A 22,875-nucleotide genomic window follows, 5' to 3' on the forward strand; every position below is an offset into this window, starting at 1 on the left:
TGTGAGGTGTGTGTCTGTGTGTGTGTGTGTGTGTGTGTGTGCGCGCGCGCACTCACAAAGGACATTGATCAACCAGTCTGTCTTAGCATAGCAACTGGTGGTGATAGAATAGCCTGTCACCTTAGACCTTTTTTAAAAAAAAACATTGGACTCCGGAGACTCTGTTTTCATGTCAAGTGGAATTTGGCTTAGTTGTAGTAATTCCAGGCTATCGACAATCCAGAGACTTGTATATTTTGTCCCATGTGTGCTTTTGTGTATTATTATTGAGTAACTGTCTTCTGTCTCATAATTAAGCCTGCTTGAATTTTTTTAATGCACTACAGAGATGCTAGCTACCCACAACTAGAGAACAAAATACTCCATTTAGTAGCACAACACAGGAAAATTGATTAATGTATACTTTCATTGAATATAGCATTAGTATAAATTACATGTTTAAAAGCATCAATAACCCAGCGAGGTCTCGAGTCATCTACATAACTACCGCAATGCTATAACACAATTGTTATGTTAAGCTCATGAATTTGTTTATTACCATGATTTTTTGATCTTCATGTAAGTTTTATTCTTAATATCCAAATACCACTAAACAGTGGTATCTAAAGTTTTGTGGCAGGCCTTTAGACACCTCTCAGGTCGCTTCACATACATACCTTCCTACTACAACCAGGGTTGATCGGAATTTTACTACATGTGAACAAACTCCCACAGCCTAGTTGAGAGACGCCAGTAACTTAAATCTCTGGCCTCGCCCCAGACCCACACTACAGCTTCTTCTAAAGGCTTACTCTACACACGTAGGCACCATGTATGTAGCTGCCTTTCCAGTACATAAATAGACATATGAACAAACTTCAAGTGGAATTGAAAAAGATTCTATGATTTGGCTTTAGAGTACATATTATATTCTAAATTTGGACAGAAAAACTTTGAATAGTTATTCAGATATTTTGGATAATATGAATACAGTGCATTTAATAGCTTCAATCCTTGTAAAAAATTAAATGGATATTGTAATTATCATTTTCGTTATTATTGGAATTTATGTGCATTTCACTCATTGTTTTAATTCTTTAAAAAATTTCAATTATATTAAGATTCTTTGTATCCCTGGACAGGTGGTGATTTTAGTAACCACTAATTGTTAACATTAAATCTCAGAAAATTGAAGAAATACCAACTTCTCTGTTTTTTAGATACTATCAATTAATATTTAAATGACAGTTATCCAGTGCAGGCACTTTTAGTAGGTAGAATATGTCAGAGTTTCTTTACCCTGAAATGTAAGTAGTTCTTATGGTAAAAGATATAATGGCAGTGTGTTTTTTTCAGGCATTGCCTGTTACTCTGATCTTGTAGATTTTCTACCCCTTTACCGTAGAGTAGCATGCACAGTGCTTTGTATTGCGATTCTCAGGCATGGCTTCATGTGGAAAAAAAAAAATAACCAACATCACAGGGTGTTTTAAAGTTAGGAAAGTGCCTTTCCTATCGTTGCTGTTGTTTTATTCTCACAACAAACGTGTGGAGTACGTAAATCTGGTATCAGTGCTTACATTACACCTGGAGAAATATGAGCATTGTAGAATTTAAACGGCTTGCCGAAGGGCACAACTTCGTATGTGAAGTGATGAGTCAGACTCCAGGACTGCTGTTCTGTGTTCTGGTTTTTTTCTAGTACATTCTCTCTTAGATTTCACTTCAATCACCAGACTCCAGTAAACATGGAGGATGGTGACCATTCCTCTGCATCTTCATTTGCTGCAGAGGAACTTTGGTTTCCATCAGCCGTGACAGCTGGGAAGAGTCCTAAGTGGATGCAGTGGCCAGAAATCCTCCAGCAGCAAAGCAAATATGATAACCGGACTTTAAGAGATATGTACTTGCAATAGGCAATGGCAGAGAGTGGGTGAGGCATATTCGATAAAGAAATGCAAGAATCCGCTTTCCCATAGACAGAACTGAGATGCAACATTATCCTGGTTCTGTAAAAGCACTATGAGTATTCTCCAGCATAGCCTCAGACCTTCTTATTGGAAGACACTAGAGAATCAAAGAATTTTCTAAACAGAGAAAAGGTCCAAGAGATTGAAAAGAACATGTAACTACTGTGTTTCCCCGAAAATAAGACCTAGCCGGACATCAGCTCTAAAGCGTCTTTTGGAGCAAAAATTAATATAAGACCCGGTCTTATTTTGCTATAATATAAGCCCAGGTCATATAATATAATGTAATGTAATATAATATAATATAATATAATATAATATAATATAATATAATATAATATAATATAATATAATATAATATAATATAATATAATATATAGTAATAATATATAATATAATATAATATAATACCAGGTCTTATATTAATTTTGCTCTAAAAGACGCATTAGAGCTGATTGCCTGGCTAGGTCTTATTTTTGGGGGGAAACACGGTATGTTTTCTTGTAAGCATTCCTGTGGATTTATATACAGGGATGGCTAGAAAATCAGTGGAGCAGTGTGGGGAGGAAGCAAGTGATGCGATCAGAAAGTGCTGCAGGAGCCACATTAGCAAACAGAGCAGAGAGTGTCCTGAGCCTGGGGTGGGGCCCCTGGGGGGTTTTGAGCAAGAGATGGTCAGGTGCTCATTTGTGTTTGGAGAGCCCCTGTGGCAGGTGTGTGAAGGAAACATTTAAAGAACTCACATAGATAACAGAACACTAGTTAACAAGTTATTGCAACCATCCAAAAGACAGTATAGGGTCTCAAAATAAGGTTGTGGCTTTGGTCCAGCAAAGAGGACACAACATCAACAAATATGGAAAGGACAAGACTGATGGAATAAGAATTCACTCTGAGCTGGAAAACCTTCCTGTTCTGTCTTGTGATGTCCCTAATTGCTCCTGAATGTTCTTCTCGCTTTTCCAACGGATTGCCATTTCCTGGAGATCTTAGACTACGCATTCACATTCCCTTGTACCTTGAACTTGACCTTGTTCTAATGGAACGATGCCGCCAGGGGTGACTGGGTCGTGAACAGCTCTTTCTGTCTTAGGAAAGAGCTGAGTGCTGAGCTTTGGGATTTTATTTTAACTTTTCTACCTCCTTCATGGTTGCCAGGCCTTCAGCTCACAGCTTGATTCCCAGTCTGCCAACCACTGATGATTTCACAAAAGAGGTTGAGTCACACCTGGCTTTGTGATTTTGTGTGAAGTGAGAGTATAGAAGAGGGTCTGATGGCGAGTCTATCTAAATCAGGTCTTGCCCTACTTTTTGTTTCAAGTATTAATCTGGAAACTTGCATAACAGCACTACCCCTTACACTTAATGTGTTTCCAGTTATAACTGTCTTATCTGATTCACACAAGCAAACAGAAGTCCTTTTATAAGTTTATGCATTTTTAGGAACATATATTTATTTCTAAAACATTATTTGTCATTACCAAGATGAATGCTCAAGACAGCTCTCTATGCTTAGTCATTTTGAGGCAGAAAGCAGAGATCCTGCCAAGTTATCCAGAAAAGTGGCTTTATTATAAAGCTTGGAAAAGTTTGACTTTAAGTTTCCATTAAAATATTACTATTTTTCTTGGCCATGGGTACAGTGATGGCAGATGTGACCTAAATTAACTAAAATTAAGTAACATAGTTTTGAGGAACTATTTCCTTAAACCAGAGCATAATTTGGGGGAGAAGCATGCTGTTCGTTTCCCTGTGCCTTTTGATTCCTGAATAATGTCACAGTTACTTCTGTGAGCAATGTGCCATGTATCAAAATCAAGTACAGTCAAGTACGAGCATGCCCTAGCTGGCAGACTGGTTTCGAGACTCATAATCAGTAGTTGTAAGCTATGGAATACATTGAATACATTTGAACAGACTCTGTGCATGTACTGAAATCATGAGACTTAAAACTCCTAGAAGTGAGAGAACATTGAATTTCACAAGTCAACAACCCTTGATCTGTTGGCTTATACCATATATGTTTTAAAGGGAGCCAATTTGAAGTGTTAACATAAAAAACCAGCAAGTCTGAGGCAGATTTCAAATTATTATAGACAGATGTAGTCCTGTGAATAAAAAACGAATATTTTAAAGCAAGGTCTTATTTCATTGTTTATCATAAACTATCCTAGATCTTTCATCTTTGTTCACAGTTGTCCATTCATGGAGTAGTTCCTGGTAGAAAGGAAGGCGGGAGGGGCTCTTGTGAAGGAATGCAGAGCTAACAAGCACAAGTAATTGACAAGAGGCCCTGACCAGGTCCATGGATTTTACTTGCATTAATTTTGCTCCAATGGTAAAATGAGCCAAACTCCCAGGCAGCCGTGATATGGCCAGCCCACGTGGGGTAGTGGAAACCCAGTAGGGCTGCTGGGAAGTGGAGCTTCGGTATCCTGGGAACGGAAACGGGCAGATCGGTGCTTTTGCAGCTAGTAGGACTGGGATTGCTTCCAAGCCAGTGGGAGAACTAAGCTATGATGGCGTGGCAGACGGAAGAACAGCCTATGTGTGGGTCTGACATACAATGGGCCATTGATGTTTCCAGTGCAGCTGTGCTCATAGGAAGCAGTTGCTGCTGTTGTCCTCACAGATCTAGTATGTAATTAACTGTATCCTCCCCGCCGTGCCTTGGAACCAGTAGGGAAGTGGATGTCAGGTCAACAGGCGGCGGTGTGTTGGGGTCACCGAGGAAGCTAGCCTGCAGCGTGCAGTGTGTACACGCCCCCAGTGGGCTGCCCGCTCTTGCCACTGGATGGAGATACAGCCCTGATCACAGAGAGGCATGTGGACAGGTGCACCGATGAGCGAGTGAGGGGGTTCAGGAAGATGGGAGGCCCAGTCCAAGCAAAGGCAGGAATGTAGGCAGATAAAAGCCCCCACTGAAAGTATTAATGCCATTTAAGGAAATTAAGAATTTGAATGATTTATAACCAAGATCTATCTACTTTGTTCTTTAACAACAGTCTTTCCCACTTCGTTTAATGAAAGAAATCTAAACAGAAAGTCGAGTCTTAGATAAGTTAGTTTTATTAAGTCAAAATATTGAACTGAAGGAGAGGAAAAATGATAAAATAATAATGGGGGAATTCTTACAGAAAGGTGTGGGGAAAAAATATTTTTGGGTGAACTTCAGCCAGTTTGAATTTATCCTGAGGAAGGTCAGATAACCACAAATTTAGATGGATTTAATCTAGAAGGAAGACTGTTTCCCCCTTTCCTCCTCAGGCCAGAAGTGATAGGCTGGAGTGATTTTTTCTTTTGGAGGTGATTGGACCTTTTTTATAGCAGTCAGGGAGAAGAAGGTAGAAGAAAAGGAGAGAGAAAGAAAGGAAATGGTAGAAGTACCTTGAAGTGAAAAGCCCAGAAGCACATTTATAAACTAGAACAGATGTTCAATGCACATTAAATTGGACCATGGTGGGGGAAAAAAAAATAGTCTGCAAACCTACATTCCCAAGGACAAACTGACTTTTCCTTTGGCCAAGAATCATTTGTGGTTTTTTTGTTGTTGTTGTTGTTTTGGGGTGATGATGATGATGATTCAGAAGGCCTTGATCTTTTGTGCTCTGCAAAGCCCCAGAAGGCCTTGATCTTTTGTGCTCTGCAAAGCCCAGTAAGGGGCAAGAATCAGAACCCTGCTCAAGTGCCGGCACTCCAGTGGAAATACCTGCTCACGGGAATAGAAGGGCTGCTTAGATACATAACCGCGCCCTTGGGTTTCGGCACCTGCTCATCACATACATGTTTAATGCCTGAGGGGGGCCCATCCTAGCTCATTGCCCTCATGGTCCCTGCCCAGTTCCTATCTGCCCCCTTAAGTCCTATAAGCCTGTGTCACGGACACCATTGCCCAATGTGGCGTTTTCGGGGACTGGCCGAGACAGTTACCCTCCTGACACATCTTCCCAGGCAATTAATTACATTGAAGCAACAGACAAATTCATGAAGTTAGGATCTCTTTATAGTTTTAACCATTATCCTACCGTGTTTCCAAAAAAATAAGACCTAGCCAGACCATCAGCTCTAATGCGTCTTTTGGAACAAAAATTAATATAAGGCCCAGTCTTATTTTACTATAATATAAGACCGGGTCTTATCTAACATAATGTAAGACTGGGTCTTATAGTAATTTTTGCTCCAAAAGACGCATTAGAGCTGATGGTCCAGCTAGGTCTTATTTTGGGGGAAACAAGGTATATTATTTCTTTCTTTCCCTTTCTTGACAAAAGGCAGCCAATTGAGTTCAGCGCCAGTTGGGGATTGAGACTAGTACAGTTCACATCCAAACGTGATGTGTTATCCATAGAGTTTTATTTTGAGAACTAAATAATGTTTATATGATGATGATATCTATGCATTCGCTAGAAATCTAATAAACCTCTTATCTCATTTAATAAGCATGGCCCAGTCCAATCATAATTATCAAGATATAAAGCCAGCTGAGATAACTAGGAAGCTTTACATGGTAATAAATGTTGTTATTCAAATAGATTTACATGCCTTGAATTGAAATGAGAGCTACCCTCTCAGCAGTTCGAAACATATTGTGCTGCCTGAAACTGCCTCTCATCGGAGCTGCGATCATTTCCCTCCGTGCAAGAGCAAGATTATTCTTAGCAAAGCGCTTGAACAGATGAAGATAATCACATGACTGTCCTAAATTAAATCAGTTAAGAGGGAATAAAAGCGAATCACTCTAAGTCTTTATTTGTCTCCATTGTTTCAATTCTATGAAATAGCACAAAAAATATCATTGCTGTTTCAATCTGCTATTACCGCCATGTGCCTGCAGGACAGCTGTTGACACTCAGTGACATAATGGACAGCAGCCTGTGGTTCTGAATAGTTTGGTAACTGGAGATCGGGAAGGACAAAGCCCGTTGTTTGACATTTCACGCATTGAGCATGATGGCACCCTCCATGAAGAGACTCTCAATAAACAATGACGGTGATTGACTATTAAAACTCCACAGAGCTGTAGTGCAGTAGACCAAGAGTTGGTTCACGTGCAGCAATGCAGATTTTTTAAAGAGCTGGGATGTTGCTTTCTTGTAATAATTTTCTTGGAAGGGAAAAGTATGTTATTGAGTATTAGGTTATGAAATACTTGCTTTTTGGGTAAAGGACACTATCGTAGAGGAAGGAAACGTGTTTGATGCCAAACTGTGTTGTATACGCTACAGAAATAAGCCAGGATTTGGGGAAAATCTCCCAGGCCAGCTGCAATATTCTGTTGAAACAGCTGTTGAGTTAACCCGGCAGCCTCGTGCAATCAATACAGGCATCCACACTTGCTCTGGTTAATCGCTGATGCCAGTGGCAGCTACATCATTAGGGGTTAAGTATCTCTTCGTCTTGGAAGTGGCATTGTGTTTGGTGTATAAAGTGAGGCAGATGTATGAGTCCAGGAACACACACAGGTCCACTGTCCCTTCACTGACTGATCTGTACGGCCTGTTGGAGTTTATAATGGGTTTTCCCATCAGTTACCTCATTCTTCATCTTATTTGACCCTGAGCCCTTATTACCCACAATACAGAGCAGAAAGTGAGGCATAGAGCTGTTAGATTGATTAGCCTAGACTCTAGTGAAATTGTGTCTAGAACTTAGCTCTTCTCTTTGTGCATTTGGGTGCTTTTTCCATGATCGCATTTTCCTTGTACTATGGTTATTCAACAGCACCCTCTACTATTTATTGAATATTAACCATAGCTGTGTGCATAGTGTAATGCTAAGTACTTTACCTCATTTAACCATCAATCCTGTAACGTAGGTGCAATTGATATTCCCACGTTACACAAAAGAAACGGATGTTCTGATTGAGTAACTTCATCGTTACACGGCTGCTAATGGCAATTCAATTTGAAATCCAGTCCATTGATTCAAAAGTATGAAAACATTGTTTATCATCTTGCATCCCCATTGTTTGAAATCAGTGCTTTGCATAATATTACATTTAATGGTAGACTTAATTGAAACATATTATTGTAAAATTATAGATTAGATGAGCATATTTAGAATGTACGGAATTAATGAAGTAGTATGGATTAATTATCAATATCTAGAAACCAACCTAGGGGTTGCCCCTAATCCTAATTCTCTAGTGGAACTTTCCGCTTCCTGTCTGATTTCTACTCATTCCTCAAGTCTCAGCTTAAACACAGAGTCCTTCCAAAAGTCTAGGTCAGGGGTCCCTCCTATGTACCCTCCAATAATCTGTGTATCGATTGCTTGTTTAGTTCACTTTTATCCTCCTACCTGAAAAGGTCTCATTCAGTGTTTATCTGCAGTCTAGCAAAATACCTGTCTTTTACTGGGTACATAATGTGTTGAATGAGTTAATGACCTCAGTGACTTAAAATGAGCATCAAGTGAATGTGTGTTAGGAAATAGATGGTTTCCCGTGGCAGAGGCTTCAAATTCTAGAAAAGCTGAAGAGAGCCGTTTAGCAGTCAGAGATTGTGTTAATAATCGGAAGCCACCGGCGAGTGTGCGCGTGGGTGCACATACTGTCTGCTCGCGCCTGTGCCCAGAGAAAAACAGTCAGGGACCCTAATGGGCTTCCAGAGAACACATGGAATTAGCGTCTCTGTGTTGGTTTTGTCTCTATAAACTATACCCAGAGCATCAGAGTGTGTTTCCTAATATTTGAAATGTTTAAAGTCTTTTAGTAGAAAAATATATCAACCAGGTATTTTGAGTAGAAATGAAAGGAAATCTAAATGGGCCTGTATTGTCAGAAAGCAGGACAGAGCTGGGAGTGCAGTGAGAAACGCCCACGTCAGCACCAGACACGGGTAGAAACATGGGTAGTTGTACAGAGCTGCCGGTGTGAGGTGTCCAATCCGCTCTGGTGAAGCGCCACACCTGCACTGGACAGAGTATGCCATGACAGCTCTCGTCTTCAAACACCAACTCTTCCCGCAAATCTGGGCCCTGGGACTGCTTGGCCAAAAGAATATGGTGGAAATGACATCGGGCCCATTTCCAGGGTCAGGCTGTAAGCACCTGGGAGCTTGCGTTTGCTCTCTCTTAGGATTGTCCCTCTTGTAAAGCACCTGCCCTGCTGGAGGAAAGTGCAGCGGCCCCGGGAAGGCCCTCGTTGAGAAGAACCGTGGACGTGGGTGCAGTGCGCTGGGCTGATGGCAGCGCCACCTCGTCAGCCATGCCGATGAGCCTTTTGACAGTGAACCCTTCAGGCCCAATTGAGCTGTCCTCGCTGACAACATATGGAGCAGAAAGGAGCTGACCCATCTAGCCCCACCCAGCCTTGGGACCAAGCTTTTATTCAAATGTAGCTATTTTTTCCAATAATGGCAAGAACTTCAGATACTCTATGTTACAAAATCAAGGAAGGCCCATGTTTTTATGCTTAACAAATCAGTGTAAGAAACAAATGGCTACCCTTCCATGAGAATACGTTGCTCTTAAGATCCGCCCCAGTACATGAACAGGAGAGCCAGTGAGTACTTGTGTGGGGGGTCAGGCTTTTCTTAGGAAACAGTTGTGTGGGTACCCCAACACAGAAACAAATAGTCAGCCTGGGTCTCAGGGCTCTGTGGAGCAGAGCTCTAACTGGTTTTCATTGGGAATCAAGGTCTGTGCCCATGAAAATGCTTTGTAAACGACCCAGTTCTCCACGGATGCAGGAACGCAGTGTTGCCATTAATTGTATTGTGATTGTTACTCCCTGCCGAGTGTCTGGAATTCACCAAATCATTCTTTTCCTCTTCTGCTTCTCTGTGCCCCATATAAAATAGTTTCAAATGGAGGATTAATATTAGTGCAGTGTCAAAATCAGGAATAAAAAATATTCACAGGGACTGGACTAGCAGAGGCTTCTTGAGGCATTTTCTGTTTTAAAACTTATAATTCACTTTCTAATAACTCTCTTTTTGTTTTAAGGAATCTGTAGAAACAATTGGGCTAATGCGTGAGTAGTGAATTCCTTCAGGTAGTCTGTCATATTCTATTTTCCTACAGAATTAACTTGCAATTAGGACTTGCAGTCAGGTGTTCAGAGGTGAAAGTCTGTAATCCACAGTTCCCTTTTGCTGCCATGTGACTTGCAGTGCTTTCTAATCTCGGAGTCTGGAGACTGTTCTTACTCCTATATAAAGACTCTTAATTATAAATTCCTTAACGATGCAAACATTGAAACACAACCAATGAACAGTTTATTATTTTCTAAAACTGGACAGGAGCAAAGTTAAACCTGCTTTGTAATGGCATAAACTCACTGGGGCATTGTTTCTGTTTTCAGGATCGTTGTAGCATTCAATAGGAATAAGGAGCACACACGTTTCATTGTTAAATTCCATAGCCAGTGGAATTCTATGAAGTTTTATTACTTATTATTTTGTTGTGATTTGAGATCAAGAAGAAAGTTGTGAATGACTTTTCTATAATTTCCACATACAACACGAGGATTTGTCAGATAAAGTCGTAACTTATGTGACAATTGATTATAGGAGTTGTTTACATAATTTTTTTTTGCAGTTTGGACTCTGAAAAACTAAGGTGTGAGAAAACAGATTTGTGACATGCAGAGGAAGTTGTCTTTCCATCCTTTGACACAGGAAATCTCGCTCTGAGCAGTGAAGTGCAAGCAGGCCCTACCTCTGCATCTGATGGTGGTGTTAGGTCATCTCTTAACCACCACAAGCCCTGTCAACAGGTCGGTGCTTCCCCAGCCAGCGTCAGAAGAAGCTGTTCCATGATGATAGGGGTGGAAACAACGTGTCTCTGCTTAGTTCAGGGTTATTTATCCACAGGAGACAGGTTTCTCTTAAACTCAGAGACTTTTCAGGGCCTCAGCTGTCATCGTCAGCCCCCACCAGCCAGTGCTTATCAAAGCCGTCCTGCCCGCGACAACTGTGCTCGCGGAGGACAACCACTGCTCCCCCCGGCGGCGGGGGGAGGTATGACAAGCGGCTCTTGTAAGAGCTGTCGGTAATTTTGGAGAGTTAGAAATGTCATGAGACCCCCACGGTGATTTCATTGTACCCTGCCTCACTGCGAACGGATTTGACAAGCTTGCAAGGATACATTGAGACTAAAAACAAGAAAAATTAAATCAGATGAGTAAAGAGGTGAAAAGAAAGTAAGCCAAGGAAAACGATATGAGGCCAAGAGTCATATCAGTAAAGCTAATATTTATAAGTTACAGAAAGTTGCTAGTGGTGGCCGTAAGTTGGGCGCTGGGGTTTTTCCTGGTTGCCTGAAAGTCAGGGAGAGCTGGCTGACTGATGGTGTCCGTGAGGGAGGACAAACCACTGCCTACAGGAAGCAGATTAAACACCCACAGCCAAGAAATCCGAAGACCACTCTCTAGGTCCTCGTACGAGGACAGAGGGTCACGTGGGAGGCTGCATTCTGGCCACGCTGGACCCTCTGAACTTCCCACTGTCCGGAAAATGAGGCGAACGGATGTGAGGGCGGGTCTAATACCATTTCTTTTCCTCGCTTCAATTTCAGTACCTTTGTCATTTTTATCAAGTGACTATGAGCACGTGTTTAAAAATCAAAGATGCAGAAGTTGTTGTCACAAAGAGCAACTGTTTGTCAGGTGAGAGTATTTATGCCCTTTCACCTTCTATCCCAGCTCCACCTCAGCCTTCCAATTGTAACATTCGTATCTTTACGTTTATATCGTCCAAGCTGCATATCATATACCTGTGGTTACATGACCTCAAAGTCCTCCGGGAACTATTTATGTCATTCTGACTGCAGTAGATTATAATCGTATACCCCACACTTGGAGGTGCACAGAAAGTGAAATTCCTTCTTCCCCATAATGCTTCTTAATCCTGACCCCTGATTCTTCTGTGTAGCAAGGAGAACGTCTCTGATGATTAGTCACATATCACTGGGTGGTGGGTCCCGAGGGCTGTTTCGCATGGAGAATTACTGGAGGGACTTAGGACTCATTGTACAGTCAGACATGTGGGGGGGCTTCTTACAGCAAGAGGGTACAAGGCAGCCAAGGGAAAGGCCCGTGAAGTCTGGAGCAAACCACAGGCAAGTTTCCAGGAGTCCTCTCCCACCAGGGTCACACAGGACACACTTGTCCCTCCCGCCAGGAGTTGTGACTGCCCAGGACTTTGACTGGGGGCCGGTCATTGTGAACTTGACCTAGCGCTTACCACACTTCTGGGCATGGGGTAGGAAGCTGATCAGCACAAACCACGCTGTCTGCACAGACATTTTAGAGGCTGCAAACCCTGTGTAGCAGTTAGCGCATGTGGGGTGGGGGCTCCCCTAATCCAAATTCCCAGCCCCCAGCCAAGGGCCCACCTTGGAAGCAGCCTCTCTGAGGCCCACTGTCTCTGGCCGGCTCTGGGAACTCTTCTGCAGTCACTTACTCCTTCCAGTTTCCGCAGCAGCTTTTGGTTTCGTGATCTGTGTGTTGAAAATGTAGCTCCTTTGGAGGCTTGGTTTCAATAGTCTCTGTACAAGTTCGGCTCCGTCTCTAAGGTAGGTGTTCAGCCTGGCAGATTCCCTCTGCTCCCCCACTTTTCTCTCGCGTGGTATATGGTCTGCACATTGTGCTGATGTAGGGGGAAGAGGGCCGACCTCCTGTGGGCTGGCAGGAGCAGCTGGGACCCGTGTGTGCCGTCCAGGTTTTCACTGGTTTGGGCGGTCAGGGGCCTGGGCTGGACCCTGGAGTGGGTGGTCCTGGTGCTGATGGGGGAGACCGATTTCACGCCTAGCTTAGACCTCAGGTGTGGTCTGGGTGTCCTGGGGAGTAAAATCACCATGACCACATCCCTGGTCCTCAGCTTCCTCCTGACACTGCCCTTCTCTCCTCCTTCCTCTCCTCCAAGCTACGGGAGTGCACCCAGCCCCCTCCCATGGAGGGCAGACTACTACATGTAAGTGACCTATGTGTTTGGAGTGATACCCAAATATCCTCTTAGTATCTTTAAGAAAATAGTCCTGGCTAACAGATCCCCCAAAAGGGTCTTGAGGACTCCCAGGGTCGATGGGCCATACTTTGATAATCTCTGGTGTACACATTAATGGCATTAGCATTGTATAATGTCAGTAGACAGATTTGAGAGACTGTGTTAGGGAGAATTTTCTATTAAAGGATATGTTGTTGTTGTTGTTTTTCTCAAAGGGTCCGTCTTGCTGGGAAGATGTCTTAATCCCAAACCGGATGAGCGGTAAATGCCAGTTCCCAAACTGCCCTGGAACCACAGCAGTAAGTACTTGGTGAAACCCATTCTCTTAATTACGGCTTTTTCACTGTTTACTAGGACATTCCAATAGAGACAAAATTGCTGACTTTTTATCCATTTGATAATACTCACCAAAAGTGTTGCAAGATTCAAAAGTGTTTATAATATTCACCAAAACTTCTACCTGTGTCATTGCTTTCCAGCGTCACTTTCCTAGAGACTTACACACTTGGGGTGACTATGTTAAAATATGACAATTTAAACTCGTCACAGAGTAATATTCATGAAATAGAAAGAGGAACCAGTTCAGAGCTTGGCCAAAGAAAGTAACAAAAATATAGTGTTGATCTTTTTTCCTGATGCTATGATATTTGGTATTTGTATTCCATAGCATTCAACATTGCTTTCTTGCGTTATCGCTTTCTGCCATTCTTGAGCAGTTTTCTGCCATAGTTGACGCTTAGAAATTCTAGTATCAGTGACCAGCTCTTTAGTTGAATTACCATCCTCTGACCTCTACAATCTCTTTTATCTTTGCAAACATATGCCATATGTTTCTGGAAAGAGACCGAGTACTGAAGTTATTTTAAAAATATTTTTTTGTTATTATGGTCATGTTTGTAATTTGTATGTTGTTATACTTTTTACCTCGAAAATCCCTGGGTCCATCATAATCTGATAGTATATATTTCCTGAGCTGTAATACTCTTACGGCGCTGGCACAAATGTCCATTTTAGTTCACAAACTGTCACAGCCAGCTGGCAGTTAATATCTTCTCTGTGGAACAAAGTCTGTCAACAGCAACAGGTACCGTGTTTGAACTAGATCGTTGGGTGTGTCTCCTCTCTCCAATGTGCTGGGTGACAGCAAGGACACCGAGATAGCAGTGAGCGACAGTAACAGTCATTCTGGTAAGGGCAGGGACTACGAGCCGATTTCTGTTCATGCAAATCCTAAGGAAAAATAATGGCTTATATGTCACTCACAGATAGCGAGCATAATACAATCTTCTAAGTTTGTGAAGGAATGAAATTAAAGTGCATGTGTTTTATAGGGGGAATTCTTAAGTATAATTATATATGTATGTATGTATGTATATATACACACACACACAAATGTAATGTATATATTGCGGTACACATATTATGTGGATGTACTTACATTTAATAATAATGATGATGATGATGGATCCATATCCTTTGGTGTGTATAACGTTGTGGTCACCAGCGCATCTTTACAGTAATGTGAGGTCCTTTGAAAATCTCCCCAATCACTGACAGTCTGACTGCCTCTCATGTACCTTGCTATTAATCAGCAGAATTCAGTCACAGCAGAATAGAAAATTTTGCACCTTTAAAATCTAGCTTCAAATTGGTCAAAGAGGGAAACTGTTGTGTGCAGTTGAAAATCACAGCCGCTGCTTGATGAATATTCAACTTACTTTGGATGTAAATACATAGACTCCAGTATACACTACGTTATAGTATAGCTCTAGTTCTGACAGCACATTGAACTGATGCCCTGAAAAATCCTTGCAGTACACATCATATAAAAATCCGGATTAAATTACAAACGCATATTTTTTTAAAGAAATGGCTGTACTGACAACATAGTAAGAAAAAAGATTATATGCTGAAAATTAAGAGAAGGCTGGACTTCAGTGAGGAAACTGTAGGCTGTAGGCACAATGAAATGAAAGGGGATATAGCCTCAGACTGGGCAGACGTACACTGGGGAGCACAGCGGACTTTAAGCCTCATCAAGGTGTAAAATGAAACCACAGAACGTACGTGAAGTTAGCACCCTTGTTAGATTAACTGGAGAGGAAGGTGCTAGGAATCATTGCCTATTTTGTTTCCACTCTAGATAGAGGTGAAAATGTTACTCCTTAGAATGTATAAGCACGAACCCATCTTTACCTGACTTTGGGACCAAACAGTATTTATTCTTTCTGTGCAGCACATGAAGTCCAGAGCCTAGAATGTTGCTTAAAGCGATAGTGCTAGGATCTGGGCAGAAACATACCCCAAATCTCCTAGGAAGCCATGCTCTCAAATGGGTCTTCAGATATTTCCTTCAGGCAATGTTTCAAGGAGCATGAACTAACAATCAGAAAAAATCACATGTGGAAACAATCCATCATGATTGAGAGTGAGCAGAGTTCAAACCTGGAAAGAATACAGAAATGGAAGTAGTCAGGGACAGAATACAAGGATGCTTAATGTGTTTTTAAAAAATGGAAGTTCATATAACAAATGATTAAATAAACAAAAGACTATCAAAAATACTCAGTTATATTACAAGATTAAGCATAATAAGCCTGCATGCACAGAGTCACACAAGAAATTCTACAATTAAAATTTATAATAAGTGACACAAAACTTACTAAATGAGTTAAATAGCAAGTAAGAAAGGTAAAAGAGAAATTATAACTTAGATTTTAAATTTGACCTGGTAAAATTATTCAAAATGCAGCCAGGAAATATAATAGATTTAAAATATAACAGAGAAGCTAAACAACATGGAGGACAGAATAAGAAATTTCCAATATTGGGTTACCAGAAGAAAGTACGTAATAGAGAAAAATGACAGAAAGATAATCTTGAAGGAGATAATGAAGCAGATCCTTACACAAATTTTAAGACTTAAGAATCCAAATGAATCCCAAGGAATGAAATGAAAGACCACGCCAACTCAATCATACTGAAACTGCCAAATATGGAAGTCAGAGAAGTTCTAGAAATGACTGGAATGAAGAAGTCTGATTAAGTACCTAGGAGTGATGATTGATTGTTACTTAATCAATATTAATGTTGGAAGACACATGACGGGATCAATGTCTTCAAAATGTCGAAATAAAATAAATGTCAAGCTAAAATGTATTGAAGATAAATCTTTTAAAAACAAAGGACAAGAACAGGCAACAAGATATTTCCAGGCAAATAAACTCCTTAGCGCTGCACCCAGCTACTGCAGGACGCTCCCCTTTTCTTCAAGCACATGTGCAACATTTCAGTAGTTGATAATATTTTAGAACATTAAAGCATTAATATATTGCTAACAAAAACGTAACAATTACAAAAATCTCTTAACCTGGAAATTCAATGAACTTAAAATACTAAAAATCCAAGTGGAAATATGGGATCAGACAACAATGAAGACACACCACATATCAAATTTTTGGTGGGATGTGCCTGAATTAGCATTTAAAGGGAGAATTTAGGATCACAAATTCTTATTTTTATTTTTTTAAAAAGGATAAAATTTTTAAACAGATTGTTTAAGAAGGTAGAAAAAGAAATTGTCATATCCAACAAATTTTTTTCTCCCATATCTAATGAACACTAAATACATGTTGATTAAATAAAGGAACTGAGAGTAGGCACTCTCCAGATAACAATACTAGTGGCTGGCAGAAGTGCTCAACGTGAGAACTTGCATTTCTTTATCGTTTCTCTTAAAACCATTTTTCTGGATTGCATTTTTACAACGCAGCTAAATGTAAACCACGACTCCTGCATCTTCTAACATATGATGTGCGCTCTTTGTTTCTTAAGGCAGTGAGAAGATAGGCATTTTTAAGTAGTTTATCATACTTAAGTTTTCAGGGCATTTAATGTTTTTGACAGTGTTTTGTACACTATATATTCTCTAAAGTTTCATTTCTATCACTTGTATAACATACCCATATACATAAAATTCAAAATAGCAGTGTTTCTAGTATAGTCTTATTCAGTATTTTGGACTTAAAGATAACCTTGGTTTTTAAGATTACAAATATGAACTTGGCCTTTTGACAGATCTGGACCTATTTCCGTTTTGCTCTAATCACTGTGGTTTTAGGAACGAGCATAGCATTAGTTCTGAAAGGCATCCTACTTTTTCATGGAAATGATTTTCTAGTCAACTCAAAGGGTATATACTTGCAATTAAAGAGGAGAAAATCAATTAGGATTTACTCCATTAGTGAAGTTAATTCAACTTTGGCTATCACATAAGACTTTACATTTTCTGCGTAAATTTTGATTTTATATTTTACCTATGATACCTTAAACATAAAGGTCTTGGTGTGTGTACGTGTGTTGGGGGGAGTGTTTTGCTTGTTTGCATCCACCGGGACTCAGTCATACTCCGCATTTGTACGCTCTAGGCCTTCTCCCTGAGTTCCAAATTATAACTTTTAAAGGTGAGCATCCCCTGGCGATCAGCACTCCTGGTGAAGACATCTCGTCACGAAGAGTGTCTTAGCCACGTGGAAACGTTGCCTTTTCCCTCACCCCTGCCAACTGGGCAGCGGGCGTTAGGATAAGGAGATAGTTAGTCCCTTGTATGAAAAAGAAAAAAAAAATGAATCATGACTGTCTTAGTCTGTTCGCACTTGCTGTAACAAAATACCACAGACTGGGAGGCTTATAAACAATCAACATTTATGTCTGGAGGCTGAAAGTTCAACATTAAGGTACCAGCAGAGTCAGTGTCTGGTGAGAACCCACTTCCTGGTTCACAGACAGCCATCATACAGCCGAGGGGTGAGGGAGCCTTCTGGGGTCTCTTTTATAGGGACACTACATGTAATTCCATTCCTGAGGACTGGTAGACTCTCATGATCTAATCACCTTCTGAAGGCCCCACCTTCAAACACCATCACAATGGGGATTAGATTTCAACACAGGAATTGTGGGATGGACACAGATATTCATACCACAGCAATCCTCCAAGGAATAAATGACCAAGGTCATTATTTTATACTTGTGGAGGGGTGTCAGTTTTACTACTTGACAGCCTATAACATACATTACATTTTATATTTTTGAGAAGTAATATTTACCTGACATGCCATATAAAATAAAATTTTGTTTTTTAGATTATTTGATTTTGATAGGAGTTCAAGTCTTTTACATAGAACTTGTTGTCTTCTCAGAAACACTTGAGAAGGACCTCTTAAAATAGCTCAAAGATTTATTTCAAATGAAATTGCATACTAAAAACTATCCCCTGAACTATAAAAAATAACATAATTATTAAACTCAATGTTAATAAATGGAGAGTTTCCATCTTATTCAACATGCAATTTATTTCTTGCATTTTCCCCCAATTGGGCTCAGTGTATGTTAACTGGAACATTAGTTTGAATAAAAAGTTAATATTTATAGTCTCTCAGATTTCATCTTTTTGGGAGATGTTGACTAAAATAAAATGAATAGTAAATAACAGGCACCCGATAAGAACAATTTTTATTTATAGGGAATTTGCATATTTTTTTTTTGCCTGAAAGTTTTCTTATTAATGTTGTAGTTTAAAGAAATTACTCTTCTCAAAGGGATCTGTGTTTCTTTTGGTTGTTTTTACTGTTGATTTAAACTCGATTAGCATCTCACGAAAAGAGACTTGGGGCTTCTCAGGATGGTTTTGTGGTAGAGACAATGCATTCTTATGTTTTTCCAGTATTTCATAATAATGAACGGTTGGCTTTGATTTGCTTTTCAGAAAAGATCTCAGGTTGACCAAATATCTCGGAGATAGTCACAAACGACAACTTTTATTTACAAGGTGATAAGGAGCTGTGAGCTTCGTGTCCTTGTGCCACTAATCTCACGTGCACAATACAATGACCAGCGTGAGCACAGATATCTCCAAGTGGGCATTTAATTAAGCCCAGCCCTGGTGGCTTCCAGGGGCCACATGGATCTCAGAGTGTAGCCGGGTGCGTCCACGTGGAGGGTGGAGAACGAGAACCAAAGGAAAGAGGAAAGGATGCGCCCACTGCCCTCTTGTTCTGCCCTGATGTTTGGCCGAAGAAAAACGGCCTCCCCGTCCATGCGCCGTTCCCTACAGTCATATTTTCTTAATTCTAAATAAAATTGAATTGTGAAAGCCTTTGAAGTCAAACTCAGATTATGATTGAATGGTATCTAAGCGTGACAAAACGTTCTCTGTTGTCTGACATGCAATTTGGGTGACAAACTAGAAACTTCTTAGAGCATTTTTCAAAAACCAATCAAGTATTCAGGCTCAAGGACAGTTCATTTCTAAACCAAGTCTTGAGTACTTGATAACAAAAAGGGTCATTTTTTTTTTTTTTTTTTTGAAGTAAGGCACAATTTAGAAGATAGATTTTTTTGATTATAGAATCAGATAAAATTTTACAAATTTAAACAAAAAAATTGAAAATGCTGTTTACATATAAAAATAAATTAGTCTAATATGAAAAAAAAGTGTCAATTTTCAAGAGTGCTGGGGTATTCATGAGGTTCTGAAACCTAAACTCAAATCAAGTGAATTTTCTTTTTCACTTAGAGGAGAATTAAATCATCAGTCATCTTCTCCACCTATTGTTAAAGACTCTTTTGCACTATTATATGAAAAAAGTTAATCTCCAAGGAAAGGAAACCAGGTTCCAGAAATCAGAACACCTACATACACAGGATAACCAGTATACATACTGTAGCCCCATAAACATAACCTTGGTTTACTTTATGATGCCATTTTTCAAGCAAATGTGCAGTTTCCATGATATATTTTTTAAATATTGAAATTAATTCTTGCATCCTCAATTCCGGGAACCGCCTAGTCTATGGAACTGTAAGTTGTTTTTTTCATTTGCTGATCTGTGATTCTCTGTGCTGTAATTCATTTTGTATACAGCAGAAGAAAATCATGCATATTACCACAACACTGCTTTGCTATGAGCTGTTTTCAACCTGTTTATTATTCCCACAGGCTTTGAAAGTCATGTCTTATTTTTTTTTATTTTTATTTTTTGTCTTTCTATAGGATTATTCCAAAGCCAGAAATTTGAGTGAGAGGCCGTATGGAAGGTAGTGTTATGGCGTTAGACAAGGGCCTCAGACAACAAAGACGTAACAAAGGAATTTGTCATGATTAATCACAAAGAGATGTGCTTTTAGACCCCTAGGTGTTAGATTAGGGGAGAAGGTATATCAATCTACCAGAAAGATAGCAATAGGTGTAAAAAGATAATTTCAAATAGATTTATAAATGAAATTCTGAGAACTGAAGCAAAGAAAGATTAAATACGGCTGCAGACATCACCAAATGTCTCACTGGGGACGGTAGATTAGACCTAAATGGAAATATGGGGGCATAGGGGCTGGAGGTTACTCCGTGATGGCCTCCGCGCCCGTACACAGGAGGCTAATGGAGTGAGAAGAATGGAAGGAAGACGTGCGAGTAATGGGCCAGGAGAAGGAGGCCTGCCTCTGGGCTGGGAAACAGCCCTCTTGATCCTTAGAGCAGGTGATTGATGCTCTGGGAAGTCCACACTCCATCATGCCTTGATGGCAGTCATTAAGAAACCATCATCTCTTTCCAGGTCAGGCTAACTCTCCGAAAGTTATCAAGGGCCATGATAGGATTTCGTTTGTAAGACATATGCTGCCAAAAATACTTAAAGCCAGTTTACCAAACTTGAGATTTAGAATGGAAAATATAAACATATGGAGAGTAAAATCAAAGCTGAGAAGAATTTCATATGCCATCGACCCTCATGTGGATGTTTCTTGGACAACAAACATAGTTTGGGAGGCTCACATCTGAATTTCCTAAAGTGGGTGATTCTCATCCCCTGAATACTCAGTTCTGGAAAATGAGCTCCGAGCTGATCATCGTACGCCAGTGCCTTTAGGAGACGGAAAGGAAACTTCGATATTTAAAGGCTGGAGAGCAACATCTAATTTAAAAAATTGGTATCTTTCTATTAAAAGAAATATAGTTATTTTCATAGCAGGTATTTGTTAGGTTGTTCATGGGGCAGAAAACAAAGAGTGATATTCAAGAACTGAGCATCTAGATGGGGAAATACCATGTTTCCCCGAAAATAAGGCCTAGCTGGACCATCAGCTCTAATGCATCTTTTGGAGCAAAAATTAATATAACACCCAGTCTTATATATATTATATTATAAGACCGAGTATTATATTATATTATATAAGACCTGGTCTTATGTTATAGTAAAATAAGACCGGGTCTTATATTAATTTTTCCTCCAAAAGATGCCTTAGAGCTGATTGTCCGGCTAGGTCTTATTTTCAGGGAAACACAGTAGAACTTTGCAGAAATGACTGTAATTCAGATTCAAAAGAGCGAGCAAACTACTGACTGAGCGTTTCTTCTGTGCCGAGCACCAGAGTAGAGAAGTGAATATTTCTTTGGGGGCCCTCACAGTTTGGGAACTATTTCAGGGGTCTGACGTGTAGACAAATGGTGATTTTTTACCATGAACTGAATGCTAATAAAGGTGAATCTGAATGACTACAAGAGGACTTTGCTTTGTAAGTAAGTCAGGGGCAATAAGACAAATGGGCATATTATGAACGCCGTGAGACAAGCACGAAAAGCGCTTGTGGGAGTTCAGAGAAGGGAAATTCCTTCAACAGAGATGATCAAAGAAGTCTTCCTGGAGGAGGCGGTTCCTGAAGGATGGGTGGTGGGATTTCCACTGGCGGTGATACAGGCAAGGTTGGGAGTGTTTTCTGAGGTAGAGGAAATGACGAGAATAAAGGGATAGAAAGAATTAAGAGTCATTTAGCCCATGAATTACTATTCCCTGCCTGCTCTCTGCCAGACAGTATGCTGGGCTCTGTTGTGTGTGCAAAGTCAACATTCCCTGTTTTCATGGAGCTCCTCCCAGCTCTGATGACCTTGGACTTGACGCAAGGGACAATGAAAAGTGCAGGATATTACCGTGTTTCCCAAAAATAGGACCTACCCTGAAAATAATCCCCAGTTAAGATCATCAGCCAGACGGACGCATTTCGTACTTCATGACGATGTTCTGGAAGAAGATGACATGACTGTATTTGAATAAATGTAGATTGTTGTACATGAAAAAATAAGAACATACACCCTAATGCGTCTTTTGGAGCAAAAACTAATATAAGACCCAGTCTTATTTTCAGGGAAATACGGTATAAGACCCCGTCTTAGTTTGGGGGAAACACAGTACGAGGACGTGAAACAGTGGCCACCTGGAATCAGAAAGTTGGGGCACCCTTGACTGGGGAAAGAGGCTGAGCTGAGATCTGCAGGCTGAGCCAGAGCTCCTGGTCGGGGTGTGTGTGGTAAGTCCCACTAACTAGTACCCTCTTGCAAAGAGACTGCTGTGGGCGGGGTTGCCTGAGAAAAGCGTCTGGGATAGAGTGGTAACTGACGGACAAGAGGCAGCTTCCTTCTCTGTGTTTGTTATCGCTTTGTTTGTGGGTTTTGATTTAGAGGATTATCAATATCAAGAGACAGAGAATCTCACCAAGTTGAAGTTTAGATATGTTGAAGGCTGAGACAGCTTTTGAACTGATTAGCCTGAGGGGTGGGGTAAGGAACAAAGAAAGCAAAAGAAAATCTTGAGGGGAACAGAAACAAAAGGTTGTTCTTTATACAATTTTGTTTACTGTCCCTGAGTCCCCAGCAATGTGTGGATAAAGGTAAGTGAGCATTGGCATTTTGCCGTCCTCAACACCAGAAACACACGTACAAATGAGATTTTAGTTTCCAACCGAGTAGGAGCACCACACGTTTCTTGCATTTATTGGATTGTTAAGAGCAGCCATATGGCCATCTTCTGTCTTATCTGTTCACTTTTCTCCAGTATGTTCCTCAGTGGGAGTCTCTTTAGCTGGTTGATTGAAATTCTGTTTTTATCGGCATCTCTCTGTTATCTGTAATTGCCAGAAGTGGATAACCC

General features: G+C 40.5%; 1 protein-coding gene across 2 annotated transcripts in view; it reads left to right on the forward strand.

Annotated features, from left to right (window-relative positions):
- The window catches only part of PRKN (parkin RBR E3 ubiquitin protein ligase), a 1,116,534-nt gene that overhangs the window by 544,556 nt on the left and 549,103 nt on the right, over positions 1-22,875 (forward strand). For both annotated transcript variants that reach the window (XM_074333793.2, XM_088795206.1), the window contains exon 5: positions 13,114-13,197. In XM_074333793.2, the coding sequence (XP_074189894.2) occupies positions 13,114-13,197 (84 nt within the window). The remainder of the gene's footprint in view (positions 1-13,113; positions 13,198-22,875) is intronic.

This window comes from Rhinolophus sinicus, chromosome 2, assembly GCF_057876585.1.
Source record: "Rhinolophus sinicus isolate RSI-liver-muscle chromosome 2, RSI-T2T, whole genome shotgun sequence".
NCBI classification, from domain to species: domain Eukaryota; kingdom Metazoa; phylum Chordata; class Mammalia; order Chiroptera; family Rhinolophidae; genus Rhinolophus; species Rhinolophus sinicus.